Below are 18562 nucleotides of genomic sequence, written 5' to 3'. Positions count from 1 at the left end.
GTGGTTTATATTCACCAGACACTTGTGATTTCAAGCTGCAGTACAAGAAGTTTATCATTTGTTTACAGCCTGTATTGATTATTACTTGTGAATCATTGAAAATGAAGTTGGTATTTACCATGCAATTATCAAATATTGTAAAACTAGAAATTTCAAGTTCATTTCTATAAATGTAATACATGTATATATAGTGATTCACTGTTGTTGTTCAATAGTGACAGACTGTCTGGGTACACATTGTACACGTAAAGCAATCATGTTTGTTTGCTCAATTATGCTGAGAAGGATTTTATTTTTGGGGGTATAATGTCGGCCTTGTTTGAAAGAAATTAATGTCTGTATGTCTGTTAATTGAAAAGTTAACCAATCAAGATATTTTTGCACCATTTATTTTGTTTATACTAGAACAGTTAACATAATGATTGTCTATTTTCATTTTTTTCCATTAATACTATTTGAGACCTTGTTATATGTATCTTTTGATGTAGGCTTTTGATATTTTGCATGTGGATAGGTCACCTAAGTACGATGTGTTGCTTACCATGGGTATTGGCCTATGAACTTGAACTTTGACCTCAAGGTCAAATTCATGTTTTTGCGTTGTGACAAACTTGTGTCCGGGCTGTTACTTCTTGTCTTTCCATGTGGGCTTTTCATATATGGCATGTGGATTGATTGCTTAACGATAATGTGTCATGTTCCATTGATAATGGTTTATGACCTTGAAATTCAACCTGCTTTTTTGGTTAACAAATTCATCTCAAGGCTATATTTTTTTTGTCTTTTAATGTGGGCTATATTGATAATTGGCATATTGGTATAATGTTTTCGACCCGTCTGTTAGTGCCTCTTCAAATTTTTTAGACTTTTTTTTAATCACTTGAAGATATTGACATGAGTTTTTGTATATAAGTTCACCATGATAGGTTACAGGTCATGTATACATTTTGTTCCGCTATATTAATATTTACTCTGGATTAACTACAACTCAAAGAAATCACAGTGTGGAGTTTGAAACTATCATTCTGATTAACAGAATTTACGGTATGTAGAAGATAATGACAAAATCATTTTCAAAAATCTTTTAAAATTTATTTTGCTGCAATCTTTTCTAATGCTTAAAACAACTTCGATTCCTTTTGTTTTCCCGGTCTTTCTATTTCATATACATGCATTTCTCTGACGAACAAATTTACTTGAGTATCCAACATGGAGACGCGTGCAGAATGTGAATGGAGTCCCTTTCAATGATTCCTAGTTTCCATTAAAATAAGCATTAGAAAGGGGAGGTTACTCTAATCAATTGGCTTAAATAGCAATACAATTTGATACAAAACCATAACTATGCCTTTATATCTGATAGAAAAAAATGTGAAGAGAGTAGATGTTTAATGGTGAATGAGAGGATTATTTAAAAAAGTTTTCGTACCTGCTATCAAAGAACAACCTACATGTATAATTTAGTACCTTATTAGTGAACAATGTGTCCATATTAAACTAGCACCCTGCCTTTTTCAAATCTTAGCTAGAACACTGTAAAGGTAGTTAAGTTCAAGAATTTCAATTTTCATGGTAATACGATAAAATACTTTTAACAAATGATAATTTGCATACAAATGAATGTAAACATTACAGTGGTCAGGAAAGATTTTATTGAAATGGGTCATAATTTTCAGCATTTATTACAAATATTCAAATTGTATACGGGCCATTTATAAGCATTCTAAGTACAATTCTTAGATGGGTCATTTTTAGCTTCAATGGTTATATGCCCATGACCCCTCTGCCTTTCCATAACCTTGGATAAACAATAGCAATTCAAAAAAGAAAAAAAAAGAATTCATTTACCCATATTATTTCACATCTCTTGCGTATCATGGACTCCTCAATTTGTGAGAATGAGGAATAAATAGCTAAAAATAGCAATTAAGGGGAGAATCTTGAAAAAAAATATGGAATTATCTCCCCTTTACAATGTATATTAAAATGCTTATTTTATGTTTGCTTCAATTTTAAGTCTTAGAAACGGTTTTTCTGTGTTTATAAGGTGCATTATGCTGTAGAATTGAACATTTTTGATTGTAATTTTTATAAGGTTACAATTTATTTGACTGGACTTTATCGTTATTTATGTGAAAATGTATGGATATTCATAGTACTTCATGTGACGCATTTGTATAAAAGATCCTGTCTTGTACAATCCTGCATTTTTGTTTGTATTGAGATTAAAGCTTTTTCGATTCTGTTTGAACAAATCCACCTTTATTGTGCATAACTATTAATTGAATGTACATGTACATGCAATTTTGAATGTTAAGTAAGACAGGATCCATTATGATTGTTTGTAGCTAATGAGCTAATACATGTACATGTACCAACAATTTGTTATAAAATCTTGTTGCTACTCAAATATGTATAATATTATTATATGGTAGCAAAATTTAAAGAAGTTTCACTTTTATACTGAATGTGCAAACAATGTTTATGGTATCATACTGGATGTGACACTATTAATAAATGTATATAGAATTGTAGGCAGATTCAAAGGGGCAGCGTTTGCAAAATGTTATATTTATTTAGTTGTAGATTGAAAAAAAAACAATACTTGAATAGCAATTTACATTTTGAACAATTAATAAAATTTGATTTTAAGTGTAGTTTTAATATCCATACACATTCATTTTTTTGTATGGCACACATGTTTTTGTCGAGGAAAGATTTTGAGCCCCAGGTAAGGGCCCGTTTGTTTATCATTGGATTTGCCATCAAGAACAGTCTGTTTAAAAGGTAATGATAGAAATCATCACCATTTATGTGTCTTGACCCTAATAACTGCCTATTTCTCATTTGTAGAACATATGTCTATATACATGTATGGTTGATGTGCATCATGATCTGACACGTGTAAATGGATAAGTTGCAGGCATTTGACATAAAACATATGTTAAAGTTATGTTAAACTTACGTTAAACGCAAATCAAAGGCTATACTATTAAGGCGTCTGACACAAAACATATGTTTACCATGTGTCTGACATATGTTAAACATGTGTCTCTGACTATATGGTATAAGCGTCCAACGCAAAGACATATGTTAACTGTATGCCTGACACATTTTGATCTTATGTTTTCTGGAGCATGTCTGACATACGCGGTTAGAAACGGGAGTCAGATGTATGGCAGTCGACATATGTCTGACGAATGGTTGACATGTTTGACATGCGTCTGAATATTGCCTGTGTACCTTACGTTTGAAAGACAGGTCTTGTGTACAATGAAGGCAGTTGTCGAGGAGTTCAAACATTGACATTTTTACTGTTATCAATGTCAACGCGATGAACAAAACGATTATGGATCAATCTAAGGCACTGCATGTCACCACAAAATTTCGATTTCTTCTTCCAAAGATGTAGATCGCCTTCTTTTTCGGGGATGGATAATCATTTCGCCAAAATACATAATTATCTTTAAAATTATTCTAGATTCAACATTATTGAACCCTCCAGTCGTTAATTTTTTACCATTTCGTGTAAAGGTGTGTTAATTTTTATTCAACGTTTGGTTCTCAATATTTGATTGTAAGGCCATTTCGGTTCAGGGCCTGAATATTCTATTATTCTTTGCCAGATTTTACGAAATACATCACGGACAACAGTTATTTATTTTAAAAAATCTTCTGTTGGAATCTATAAATGTAGTTCTGTTACCGTAATTGTCGTAAATATTTCGTAGGTCTACAAAATAATAAAAAAAACAATGGTTAATGACATGACTTTTTTAATTCTTATTTTTCCATCTAACACCCTGTAGCATACAGTCACAACATTGGTCATTTATACATTTATATTGTTAATCCTTTTTTGTAACTTCTTTTTATTTTTTTACTTTAAAAGAGTCCATTCGTCGTTTTTATTTATTTTAAGTATTTTAAGATGGACTATGCTAGATTAGAAAAAAAATCGTCTTTTATAATGAGTATACAGACAAACAGAATAAAAATATCGATTAAGAGAAATAGGGTCTGACAAAAGTTATAACGGAAATCAAGGGAACAAATTTCGAGTGGAAATCAAAAGGAATATAATATTTGAGTTCTAGCGCAATACAAAAAGTTTGCAGAGTTTCACGTATGAGTTGTGATATGAACACTCCATACGCATGTGCTGAAGGGATGTTGCCACAGAAGAAGGAAAGTTGACAATTCTGAATGAAAGGTCATCACGTTTGTCGAAAAGTTTGGTCAATAGGTTTCCTTTACCATCGATTTCTAAGTGTAGGTCAAGATGTAAGGCTGACTTCACAGTGTCTGTAGTATCCTTTATCTCAAGTTCTCCGGGTGTAGATGCGATGTATCGAATCCCCAAAATTAGGATTGTTTAAAGATAATATGTCATCTATATAGCGGAAACTGAGATTAAAGGATCTAGCCAAACGATATTCTTATGTTCTTTTTGTGTATGTCTGTTTTCCATGTCTGGTCTTTGTCCCTGGATTGCATTCTCTTGATTACCGCTATAACCTTGGTTCCCTTGATTACTCTTTCAAGCCTTAAAAGCCTTGATATATGTATATTTTCAACAACTTCAGACATTATTGTAGAATATTTTATTTATTTCCACGTACATGAAATAGTTCTCCATATTTTTCTATGAAATTTGTTTTAACATTAAAATATTTATTGTTTAATTTTCATTGCTAAATAATTGTTTATTTAACCCCAATTCGTTTCAAGAAAATTCGTTTTCTTCTATGTTATTCCCTTTAAGCAGAAGCCTTCCGCTAACCTTATTGTTTGTGTTTATCCATATGACAAGCCGGATATTTTTTCAAACGCTTTCGTCCTGAACTGGTTTTCTTGCATGCAAATATATATTGATGAGTTTTGTTTGGTAATGAAGTTGTGTCCCCTTTTTGCGCAGGAGGTCCATAGTGTTTAGTCCAGATAAAACATTTCTTTAATGTAAGGTGTTTAAAATGTAACTTTCTCTGCAAAATTCTAATAACTCAAGCGAGATCAATTGCCATCTGATAAAAAAAATAAAAAAACAATATTAATTCTAGGAAGAGAACCAAAATTCAAGCGGAAATCATAAGAACACAATCTAGGGACAAATACAAGACAAGGAGAACAGATTCACACAACAAAGAAAATAAAATAACCAAACTAATACGTACAAGGAAATGAAAATCATTCATTGATATCCTGTGATTTAAATAGAAGAGAATCCTCATCATACTATGAGACAAAATATAATTTAGTAATGTAGATGTTCATGTAGGCACCTTTTTGGCAGGAACAGCAGAATGGCAAATTAGTGCATATAATGTTACAAAATGAAGGTGTTAATAAATTGAAAATGGGATTGAATTATTTTCAGAGGAGTAGACTGAAATTATTTATTAGTAGAAAATTGATGTTATAAAGTGGCGAACAAATCATGCATGCTTGGGTGAAGGTAGAGTCAAATAGTTAAGGAATCAAGACGTCACATAAAAAACAAACAAACACAAAACAAAACAAAACCAAAAAAAAAATACCATAATTAACGCCATTATCAACTATGTTTTTATTAAATTTAAAAGTTGTACAACATTTACAAAAAAGTGGATTTTTCTGCACCATGATAGACATTTACCATAGGCTGTATCTGAACTTGATATGGTTTGGTACATTTGTTTTGTACCTCATGCAATTAAAATAAAACATAAAAATGATTTTCCATGAAACTAAGAAAAATCCCTGTAATGTTACAAAATTATCAATAAAGTAAATGTTATTTCCGGTAATACTCTGATCTGTTTGACGAAAATTTCTCAATTTCAATATATTTAAAATATCGGTCAACAGATTAATAGTATTTAGAATAAAAAAGACGTCACGACTGTAAGCGTGTAGTCGCACTCCTAGATGTTTTGCGCAACAAAGTAGTACCCCATTTTTGTATATCAAAACGGATAAAAATAGTTAAAATGGGGTTACCGATGAACATAACAACAGTTACTTTCGATCCTGATACTGGTGATATCATTGGGAATTCTCAACTTACGATGACGCGCCCATTGAAATATTCCAAAAAATACAGTTAGTTTACAAATCGAAAGTTTTATTATATGTACCTCTAATGTCTTCATTCAGACACATTCAACAATTAAATACAATTTAATACAATGTTGAGTACAATGAAAAACCCAGTCACTAACAATTCATTTTTATTATGTTAAAACTATAGAATCTAAAGCTAAGCAATAGAGCAAAAAGCAATGGTATATAGAGGTATGCTATTCATATGTTAATTTGAGGAGAAAGTATTTAGTCCGAGAATTGTCATGTAGTTAGTCGGATAATCACTTATATTCAATTCTGTCAAACTTGCAATGATATTGAGCCACATGAAACTAGTCTTAAGATATTACCGAAATTAGTCAATGTATTCAGTGTTTTTTTTGTGTTTTTTTTAGGGGGATACATTGCAACAGTCATAAGTTAAATGTACAATTTTAACTAAAATGATGATGAAACATTAAAAAATATGAACTCTTGATTGTCATAAAACAATCAATAAAAAAGTAAAAACGACAAAATTAAACACACAGATTTTTTTATTGATAGAAAATCAAGGTACTAAATACAAAACTTAGGGAATACGGAAACATCCTTTAGTTAAATATCGAAATTGTATAAAATACCATCATGTTCAATTTTAGTTTTATGTTTTTGTGTGTCCTGTTTACATTAAAATGTTCTAGGCAACGCATTTTATCAGATTGCTTTTAAAATCCCTCCAATTGACTTCATTGTACTACTAACTACGTCAATTCCGTTAATCCCAGAAATAAGTTTATCCACCTGGAAAGTATTACAAAAATAGTAAATGAATATAATCAAAATCATATTAAAAAATATTCGCAAAAAAAAAAAAACAAACAAACAAAAAAAAAAAACCCAAAAAAAAACAGTAAAACATGATTTGTCGGCATGATTCTGCAAGAAAACTGTGTACGTGGGACCTGGACGTCAATTATTGAACTTTTGTTACAAAGAAGACCAAGCTTTCCTGTGTGTGTTCTTTCTGGTTGTTTCAGAAACCTGGAAACTCTTCTAAGACAAGTAATGTTTCACACACACACACACACACACACACACACACACACACACACATATATATGGAGGGAACGACCAAAAATTTGCATCAGAAATTTGACAGTTCTAACATCGTTGGGAATTTTTCAGACCTTTCTATACGTTTGCATATCTTTCCTGTATCAATTTGATCCGATGGAACAGTGTAGCGAATAGAGTCGTCACATTCTTAGACGTTTATATATACCTGTCTAGACCTGTATAGACCATAACGACACCAAACTGCAAAATGTTCACAATTATCCTCTAAGAGACTATATCCGTCTTGAGTCAAAAGTCTTCTTGCCCTTTGCACAATTTTCGTACCAGTAAAATGACTAAAATTAGATCATAAATCATAATACTGTTGAATATTTTATAAAAGTTTTGGTTGGTTAATAGTACGTATTGATTAAATCGTTTGAATTGGTCTTGTTGAATTGTGTAGAAAATGTGTCCTGTAATTTCTTATATAACATAAAATGGATGTCAAAGTAGGAAACATGGTCAGCTCAAGATCACCCATAGGTCTTCAATGAAAGACTAGAAATCGCTCATTCCACGAGCAGGCTACAGTTGGCCATAACACGACACTATTCATAGATTTAGTGAAATAGTCCGTGTCGTATGTTGTATCAATCCAAATTCTTTCCATGCGTGCTAGAAAACCTATTTGCCTCAAGATAACTTTCATTTCTGCGTGTTATCACTTTCCTGAATTACATTAGAATGTTCCCTTGTATTAGTCGAATTGAAGGAACATTTCATGAAAATAGTGCACGGTGTATCTTTTGAGTATTTGATTTGCTGATATATTTTTCTATAACATAACCAAACGTCATATATGGGAAATATAAGAATAAGGTACCATTCGTCATATCTTAATCTCGACAAATAGAAATATCATATTATTTATATATTTTATAAACCTGAATTTGTTGTCAAGGTAATTGTCGATCTCGGCTTTTGAGTCTCTGACAGCTTCTTCAAACGTACTTTCTACAATTGATGCCGATGATTTCCCGTTACCAGTACTGCCTCTGTGTATTAATTTGCCATCACCTTGGTAACGAAAATGTAAATTTTTACATCTATAAATTGATATTAAAATGTATATCTAAAAAGAAAGGTCTTAATTATGATCATTTTAACATTTGTTCCTTTATATCCTGAATGTAATAAATAGGGTTCCGAAAAGGAATGTTTTGTACTATTTGTTTTAGTACAACCCTACATTTTACCACTTAAGATGCCTAGATGTATGCTTATAACAAAATATTAAAAACATTTGTGTCAATCCGTGGACGTAAACAATTAATCGACATGAACCTTTCATACATAAAACAAAATTGTCTGGATTATGATATTTAAAAAAAGACGGGAAAGAGAAACGAGAATAAGTGGACAAATCAATGCGCAAGTACAGACGCGTTGGTAGTGGGATAATGTCAGTTAAAGATAGAAGTCGATGGTCATATAAGAAACGGACACCCAGTTAGGTCGAAGTGACGACTGAAGAACATTTTAAAAGGCGACTTTTGGGCAACATACATATCATAGTACTGTTACAGTACCTGAACCGATCCGTGCAACAAAAATTGCAATCAGTCATCGATCCGTCAAACCGATTTATTTCAAACAGATCTTGCGTCATTTTACATAACAAATCTGCGGTCATCGATTCGTTTGCGATCAATCAGTCAACGGTAATGGATTCGTCAAATCGTTGCGCGGATCGGTTCAAGGACTGTAGCGTTAGACACCAAGATATATTTAGACAATCGATGTGATTGATGCAATGCATAGAGACAATACTTATATGATGTGCTGAAATGTTACCTCACAGAAAAAGAATAGTTGGTTATCGGAAAGTCTCTGTCGCATATGTCATAGAGTTTAGCTGAAAGATGTTCCGGTTTTTTTTATTTTGAGGTGTAGGTAAAGATAAGAGGCAGACTTAAGTGAGTCGGTTGTGTCCTTTATCTCTAATTTTGTCAAGATTAATTTGTTTTCAACTAAATTTGAGAAATGTATTAAAGGGGTTGGGGTATTACTTTTGATTATCTTCCAAAATGTGATTTTCAATTGTACTTCAACAGTAATACATAATTTTTTTTTCATATTTACAGCTATCAATAGAAATAGGTTCTATACTCTGTCACTGACTCAAAACATTTACTCGTCATAGCAACATTCCTGATTACATTTAAAGGCGTAGACATTTTGCTACCAGCAATTACCTAGGCGTTTTTGTTAATTTCATCCATTTCTTTGAAGCGTTAATTTCAAGGAATTGAAATAAAATGTGTTTATGAGTTGCTACAAAATTAAAATAAAAGTAATTTAAATTATAAAGTGATTTTATAAACCAGCCAAGATATGGGGAAAATAAAAACAAACAAAAGCCGCCATACCAATATAAACTGCCCAATGGAAGTACACTCCACCTAGCCTTTTCATTCGAATAAGATCTCCGGGCTTTGCATTTTTCAAAACATTCCTGTTGTTCTTATCTGTTGATACCTGCTGTCCCATATCTGGAAATTCAAAATAAAAGCAAATTTGTTTTGATCAATCAGGTATGTTTTACACCATAAATGATATGTGCTCATTTTCTTTTGTTTCTTAGTACATGTTATTTTGAGTATGTCATGATCGTTGTTGTATGCGTCTTTTCATGTTTGTGTAATCTTTTGATTACCACAATCTTGGTACCATTGAATACTCTTTCTTTGTGTTTAATGAAGATTGACGTGTGTTGAAGTTAAAATATTTTGAGATAGATATATATAATGAGACACAAAATAAGGAAATAAAAGGATTTATCTGACCAGTTAGTTCTAGTGTGTTATTCCTAAATAATACAGGCGATTGGGAAGTATCATATCGAGTACAGCTTCCTCTTACTTTATAACTATTTTCGGAACAACGTGCTTGCGTTTCGGTGTCAAAACCGTGCATCTCCCCTTTAATCGTAGAACTTCGAAAAGCTCGAGTTATTTTCGGTAAACATGATTTACTTTTTGTGGTTCCTTTGTAGTCTTGTAATTCGACAAAAATAGAAATGCTGCAAACATTTCCCGATATGCGGTATGTTTTACGATCTATTAGATGCTTCTACTACAGATGTGAGCATGAGACATAGCATGTGTTATTTTGCATTTACGTCATTCAAAACAGAAGTAATATCGTTCGGCTAGATCCTTCAATCTCAGTTTCCGCTATATAGATGACGTGTTATCTTTAAACAATCCTAATTTCAGGGATTTGATACATCGCATCTACCCAAAAGAACTTGAGATAAAGGATACTACAGACACTAGGAAGTCAGCCTCATATCTTGACCTACACTTAGAAATCGATGGTAAAGGGAAAATGTTTACCAAACTTTACGACAAACGTGATGACTTTTCATTCAGAATTGTCAACTTTTCTTTCATCTTTGGCAACATCCCTTCAGCACCTGCGTATGGAGTGTCCATATCACAACTCATACGTTATGCCAGAGCTTGCCGAAACTACGCAGACTTTTTATATCGCACTAGAACTCTAACAAATAGGCTTCTGGAACAGGATTATGTTGCTACAAGGTTGAAGTCATTACTACAGAAGTTCTATGGTCGTCATCATGAACTCGTGGATCGTTATGGTGTATCCATCTGCACCATGAAAACTGATTTATTCAACGGGTAATAGTTTTCCTTTCCTCGTTTGGTTTGTCTACCCCGGACTTGGCTTTTTATGGGCAACTCGGCGGGTGTGTCTAGAAAAGCAGAGGACGCTTACCCTACCGGTGCACCTGGTTCATGCTCCCTGTTTTTAGTAGAGTCCGAGTAGCTCATTTGCTTTTGTTACCCTGGATGTATGATTTTAGTTACTGTATGTTCTTTGTTGTGTATGTCTGTTTTCCATGTCTGGTCTTTGTCCCTGGATTACATTCATTTGATTACTGCTATAACCTTGATTCCCTTGATTGCTCTTTTAAACATTCCCATTATTTCAAGCTATAAATCATCTCCCACCATAACATCCATATACATAGGAAATGTTTGCATTGACGTTTTTATCCATTGATGGCGGATGCTACTGAAATTAATTGTGAGAAAAAAAATAACGAGCACAGCACAATTTTTCGTTCTAATTTTAATCTTAAAGAGGAAACATGGGAAGCAGAATTGGAACATAAATAAAATTTACCATAATACACAAAGAATTTTTTAGAAGAGTCATCAAGTGATACATGTATAGAAAAATTTTGCATAAGTTAATTTAAAAGCCTTAAAATTGCATTCTCATGCACATATCTGACATTAATTATTTCCCTTTCTGCACCAAAAAATTCTTATTCCATTTTCCTGTGAGAGTCTCCAAAAACAAGATCATTGAAACCCCATGGGAATTTTCATGTCAGAATGAAGGATTATTTGAAATACTCGGACCATTATCTTTCAATGTCATCCTTAAACAATAAACGATTTGAATAAAATGTGTAAAGTGTAAAATAATTTATTATTCAAAAATCAATATACTTGTTCTGCGTGATGCAATTTTTTTGGTTCATGATTATTTCAACGTTTATATTGAGGCAAACATAATTTGTACATGTATGTACATCTAGCCCAGTGAATATCAAAAGAATAAACCTGCAGCAGTGCTTAGCTTGTTGTAAAAGGCGACTAAATAGCGTCCAGAATCCTGGCCGAGGGCTAGGGTGCTTTGTCCACAGAGTTACTGGGTTGTATGCCCCAAGTAGTACACCGGACATGCTACATGCTGGGGTCGTCAGGCCATAATACGAAAGACCTGACCCCAGACCAAAGTGTTGCAACGTGTTGGGAGAAATCCCACGTTCATCACGTGTAAAAAACTGTGCTGTGGTAATCGGCAGGAGAAGGAACTTCGGGTTCGGTACAGGAGGAATTATTGCCCTACCCTACCCAACTCTTCTTATTTTCATTGGCAATCAAAAAGAGTCAATGTCCTTGTGTCTAATTCCATTTTTCATTGCATCTTCATTTCATATTCATTTTAACATACATTTCATGTTTATTGCCATTATTCAACTGAAATATTGCTGCTTTGGCGAGAAACACAAATTGATCAATCAATTTATGTACATTTATTCAAAATGATTCAATATTGCACCGAATCTGTTACTACTGGATTAATTGATACTTGAATGTTATTTTTGTATTGTAACATATTTCTTCCTTAATAAAAGAAACAAAGACGCGATTGATGTTATCTGTTTTGTCAACAAGACATTTGAAAAGAAGTCATGACGTTATGTTTTGCAATCTTTATGTTTTTATTTTATTTTTTACATAAAAGTATGATAACCACTGACATAGACATTTTCATTTTAACAAATATCTTACCTGTATAATTTGTCTTTCATCTATTGAATTCCAGTTTACAGCTCAAATATTAAATGTAAAACGATTTATTGTAAGGAAACTTTCCCCCGAAACTATATAAATTCTTACAGGTTACAACCCAAAGATAACAAATGTCTATAAATCAGACAACACCGTCGATATTGGTATTTGGGACAACTGCACCGATGGTCACGTACGGTAAGCATTTCACGTAAAACACGCTACTTTTATCAGAATTTTAAAATTATTTTTTTAAGGTACAGAAATATGGCAGCTCTATTTTTTTTCAAAAACATCATGATAAATAATCATTTTTTCTTAAACTTTAGTAGTATTATTATTTTAATCATTGTTATATCACTTTTTAAATTAGATAATTTAATGAAACTTTTGAAATGGTAGACCGTATGCAAATACAAAATTTCAGATTCTTTGTATTACACATCGTTATTATTATTTTTGTGGAGACCGAGTCACTAATTTATTATTATTTGTTTTTGCTTTGTACACATTGTTTTGGTTTTTATCGATGTTTTCTTGTTTTGTTAGTTTTTCTTGTCTGGTCATTGTCCCTGAATTACATTCTTTTGATTTCCGCTAGAAACTTGATTATCTTGATTACTCTATGATATGTAAAAGTTTGATACATTGTAACCTTTTTAGGACTATAATAAGACAGGATGCCACAATATACAGGCGATATTCAGAAATTGAAAATTGAATTTGACAAAATAAAATGCAAGAGAAGCGAGATCATCAAACAACTGAAACAAATTCGCGACGACGTCATAGAGGAAGACAAACGTGAGCGCGTTGGAAAGATAGTGTACTCGTCAACTGGCATCGTTGGTGGTGGCCTTGCGATAGCTGGCATTGCTCTGTCACCTTTTACTTTTGGGGCATCTTTAGGATTAACCATAGCTGGTGCTGCAGTAGGTGCTGTCTCTGGAGGGGCTTCTATCAGTCATGGAATTGCGAAATATTTTATTGTAAAAAAAAAATGCAAAGATGCCGAGAAGTTACTGAAGCTGTATAAATCAGATATTGAGGAGTTTGCAGTTTTGATCGACAATCTTATCCAAGCAAGTGAGCAGATCCGTCCAGTTGTTGAACATTACCTTGCGCAGTGTATTGGTGTCTGTTGTGATTTAGCAAATATCGTTATTACAACGGTAAAAGTGTGTACCTGCGTCCGTTCTCTTGCACCCGTCGCCAACTGCATTAGAGCAACGACTGAAGCTGCGACTGAGGGAACAAGCGTTGCAGTAAGAGTTGCAGGGACTGGAGCTAGAGTGGCATCATCGGCCGCAAAGGGCTTAAGAATCGCTGGTGGGGTATTTGCTGCTTTATCAATTGTTATTGATATTGGAACAATCGTTGATAGTGGGATCGACTTACACAAAGGTAAATTAACCGAACGTGCTAAGCAATTAACTGATATCATCAACGAACTAGAAAAGGAAGCTTGAATTTTAAAAATGACAAAAAATTAAAACTAGGAGAGACAGTATATGTCGTTTGGTACTAACTTTTGAGTTATAAATGACGTTAATTATATACCTCGTTTGCCAAGGTAACTGTTATAATAATAATAAAAAATATATCCAATTGTCTCGTATTCTTACATCTTTTTTTTCAAAGCCCCCCCCCTTTATACGTATAAATATGATTTTGCGTACAATATCTTCATATCTTACTATGTATTTTTTAAATGTCTTGAGCAGCTGGACAAACTGAACGCAAAGCTATAGAATGCATCCCGCCTACTAGTGATATTATGATAGGAAATTCAGACGTTTGCGACATCCTCTGTTACTACATCATTTTTATGCAGACATTCTTATGACCGACAAGACCATGTACTGGACCATACGTTGTTAGCTCATGTAAAATGGTTATACCAATATACTCATGGTACTTAGATTCCCCTCATATTTTGCAAATGAAATATGGTTGCTATGATTGTTCAAGCAGTATTAACAAACTTAATACCGTATTGTCCTTTGACCTGAAAAAAAGACCAAAATATTTCAATTGCTCTATCTAACAAGATATAAAAAATAAATATTTATAAGATCAACTCATTAGAAAACCTTTCAAACAAAACAGATTTTCTGATAAAAATTTAAGAAATGCAAGTAACTTCATCTTTATGAATAGAAATATTATTAAAGTTTTCAAGCAGGCTATAAATCATTGATATTTATTATTTGTACGAAACGTCTAAATATTCTGTCGATGATTTAGATGTTTAAATTCATGAGCCATAGAGGAAAACGCGGACACCCTTTTGGGGTTTATGAGGCTATGAATGTTAGCAACTGAAATATGTCTACTTTCATTATCTTTGTTTTTTAAAAAGCACAAGGTCAGGTACGTATATTTTTGGATTTCAGATTTGACAGATAGATCAACAAATCCACAGAAGGTTATATAGTTCATCTGTACTTTGGTACGAAACCTGTTAAGTTTTTGAATCAAGCTTTTGATAAACACCATTCATTTATCAAACTTTATTATATGCAACTGTGAAGCCGTTCATCCAATGAAATTAGCGTATTCTAATGTATGCGCTTTTAATGTGATTATCATGCTATCACAGTTGCATCAAGGTAGATCATTATGTTATCTTGTAAAATTATTCAGTAGTAATGAGCAAACGGTGTTTAAAAAGATGCAAACAAATAGGCTTCAAATTGTCCAAAACAGTTTTTGACATAATTATATATATGTAAGCCGACTGGTCTATAGCGATGGTGCCATAGATGTTAGAGAAGAGAAGGGACTCGAATCCCGCTGATGGAACAACCAAATTTGCGTCATTTGATATAAAGTTAAATAAGTGTTCATTATACTTATTTTGAAGAAATTGTAACTACCAGTAAGCGAAACGTTGACCAAATCCCTTCAGATATATACCGGTATCTAAAAATTGAGCATATATTACCCCAATATTATACAAATTCAATATCGCTTAACTTCCAGACAAATGGAAATGTTCCGGAATGTACCATGTAGTATGAAAATAGACAATTTATATATCAACAATGCAATGTTTCTGTTTTAGACATATAAGAAAGAACCACAACAGTTAAAATAGCTTAATTATCTCACAATAAAGTATTTTTGTCAACTCTTTATGAAATATTGATATTTTTATTCTCCTCGAACAAGGAAAATATGTTCATAATTAACCAAATTCATCATATATGGCATTCTTCTCATAAGAATAGTATTTATTTCATATACAAAGCAATATGATGGTATGGTAAAAACACCTTTCTTAACAGAAAATTTGGGAATTTTGTTTCAATTTTATGAAATTTCAACATTGTCATTATCTAGGGCAATGCAAATGTTTTAGCAACGTACGATATATAATGAACATGAACGTGATATATATCAGAACATACCTGGACATTGTAAATATCGAAAGTGTTTATTTAAGCATAATACAAATCAATGTTAAACAACATTTAAGATGTTAGAAATCAGTAAAAATTCGACGAACAGAAATACAGAGGATACCATCATCAATTATTAATTTCGTTTCGCAAGTTAGATTTCGAAATGTACCAATAACTCAGATGAATACTTCCGGCCGACACGATAATTCATATTTCTTGCTTTGTGCAACTTGTTTTGTGTGGCTTTCGTGCATCGTGTGGTTCGTGTGGTTGTTTCGTGTGCTTCTTGTGCGTGGGATTAGGAACGTTACGCGTTCCAGTGGTGTACTAAAAACTTCTTTATTTAATTAATGTTAAATGTTTGGAGGAAGCGCTTAGTATATAATGATAAATTTATTGATCAGTATTTATGAAAGAGTAATCAAGAGAACCAAGGTTCTAGCAGTAATAAAAAAGTGCAATCCATTGACAAAGACCATACACAGCAAAGAACATAAAGTAAATAAAATAATACATACAAAGTGACAAAAGCAAATGAGCATCTCGGACTCCACTAAAAACTGGGAGCATGGACCAGGTGCACCGGTAGAGTATGCGTCCTCTGCTTTTCTAGAGACATCAGTTCCTCATAAAAAATCATGTCCGGGGTTGGAGAAAGAGGAATGGAAAACTATGACACGTTGAACAAATCAGTTTTCATGGCGTGGATAGATACACTGTAACGATCAACGAATTCATGATGACGACCAAAAAACTTCTGTAGTGATTACTTCAATCTTGTAGCAACATTACCCTGTTCTAGAGGCCAATCTGTTAGAATTAACTAAAATCATACATACAAAGTAACAAAGGCAAATGAGCAACTCGGACTCCACTTAAAACTGGGAGCATAGACCAGGTGCCCCGGTAGGGTAAGCGTCCTCTGCTTTTCTAGAAACACCCGCCGAGTTGCTCATAAAAAGTAAAGTCCGGGGTGGACAAACGAGGAAAGGAAAACTATCACTCGTTGAATAAATAGTTTCTTTACTTAAAATCCATCATGCATCAGCATCTTTTTTTAATCTGAAAACAAAAACAAGACATAAAAAAACAGACATACGCAATAAAGAATATTAAGTAACTTTGACTCATACATAAAATGTAACAAAAGCAAATGAGAAACTTGAACTGGAAGCATGGACCTGGTGCACCGGTAGGGTAAGCGTTCTCTGCTTTTTTAGAAACCCAAAGCTATTCTTTTAAAGAATCAAATTGACTATGTATTCACGTTTCAAAGCGTAGAAGCTAAAAGTACAGTTTATTTACCTCGTGTTGTATTTTTTCATCGACTTATCTACTACAAATATATTTGCACTTGTTTGTTCGTAGTGAAACTATCAACCCATAAAAAGATGTTATCATCCTGCACAATGCTTCTATTCAAAAGTTTTCCAATCATTTGCAAAGGTAAAAATAAACGGATCTCAATGATGGTTTATACCTTAAATCATTTAATTAGAACAATTCTTACTAATGTGTCCATTGTGTTTAGCGGTATTTTTTTAAAATAAAGTTGCTGCCTAGCTCAACAGTTCTGCTGTACGCTTATCAAAGTCTTGACTTTTCTTTATAGAAATAATGGTTATAAAAAAAGAAAACAAAATCTAGTCTAAGTTTCTTGTCGTGGATAAATCCAATCAATTCTCAGAAATTGCATGATGTCGGACTGTCATGATATTGGAAAACATTTTGCTAAACATTGTTTTTTTATTAGATGGATCACATTGAGAGCATCCAACAATTACATTTTGTACTCAGTGAAAAGTATGAAAGGTACAAATAGGGATGAATATCATACATACAGCAACTATCAATGAATAATTTCTTACCTGTAAAAGAAATGTGTATTTGAGTTTGATCAAATAGACATTTTTTTCTTTTATTTGATACTTTATCAGCATTTATTCTAAAATTATCGCCTTTTTAACCAATGAATTCGTTTAACCAAGTTATCATGTTGTATTAATCAAATTGATAAACATATATGTTTACATAAAATTGAATGTTCACGTAGGTGTTCAGGTGTTTGCCAGTTTACACACTTATAAACTGTCTTGATAACAATAAACATTGATAAGTAAACATTGAAATATATTTATTTGCAGAAATCACATTCTAGCAACTGTTAAGATCCTCGAAATGTCAACACTGCTGCAAACTGATAGATTAGTAATAATTTTACCATGCAGCACTATCTTTCATAGTGACCAGATGGCCTGTAAAGATTAAAATGTAGCATCCTTATATGAAAATATTGCTTTTCTCACAAGGCATTTTGTCCCACTCGATGTCGATTTTATTGTGAAGATCTACGTACCCCTACATACAGCATTTTCAAGTTCTTTGAACCTGAAATAAAATTTGCAATAAGTTAAAACAAAGGTCGGCTTTAAAGTTCTCAGCCCCAAGGTAAGGGACGGTACAAATCAAACCCTACATTCCCATAAAAATGTCAATATTCAACAGAATCCCGTTTATATATTTTTAAATAATTTGAACTTCTGAGAACTAGATAAAGACAAATAGAAAAACAATAGTTCTTACAAAGTATACTGACGGATTATTTTCCATATACACAAGGTGACTCATTAACACGTCCCAATGAGTTTGAAAATACAT

The 18562-nt window shown here is 32.7% G+C and overlaps 2 protein-coding genes across 3 annotated transcripts; one reads left to right on the top strand and one right to left on the bottom strand.

The window, feature by feature from the left end:
• Positions 1-6581: 6581 nt before the first annotated feature.
• Positions 6582-18288, bottom strand: LOC148597382 (phospholipase A and acyltransferase 3-like). 2 transcript variants are annotated; one of them, XM_088563576.1, is made up of 6 exons: positions 18261-18288; positions 14490-14505; positions 9534-9656; positions 8049-8181; positions 7328-7457; positions 6582-6846 (listed from the first exon to the last, which is right to left on the bottom strand). In XM_088563576.1, exons 1-6 carry the CDS (start codon positions 18273-18275, stop codon positions 6760-6762), a joined length of 504 nt encoding a protein of 167 aa, XP_088419702.1. In that variant the 5' UTR covers positions 18276-18288; the 3' UTR covers positions 6582-6759. The 2 variants fall into 2 exon arrangements, with proteins under 2 accessions (XP_088419702.1, XP_088419703.1); XM_088563577.1 differs by lacking the exons at positions 14490-14505; positions 18261-18288 and adding an exon at positions 12498-12637.
• LOC148597383 (uncharacterized) lies at positions 12561-14108 on the top strand. The gene is made up of 2 exons (XM_088563575.1): positions 12561-12695; positions 13161-14108. Exon 2 carries the CDS (start codon positions 13178-13180, stop codon positions 13964-13966), a length of 789 nt encoding a protein of 262 aa, XP_088419701.1. The 5' UTR covers positions 12561-12695; positions 13161-13177; the 3' UTR covers positions 13967-14108.
• Positions 18289-18562: the final 274 nt, after the last annotated feature.

Source organism: Perna viridis, chromosome 15, assembly GCF_037379345.1.
Source record: "Perna viridis isolate PV_CMFRI_1.1 ecotype Kerala chromosome 15, ASM3737934v1, whole genome shotgun sequence".
Classification (NCBI taxonomy): Eukaryota; Metazoa; Mollusca; class Bivalvia; order Mytilida; family Mytilidae; genus Perna; species Perna viridis.
This window is presented reverse-complemented; position numbering and strand designations above follow the sequence as displayed.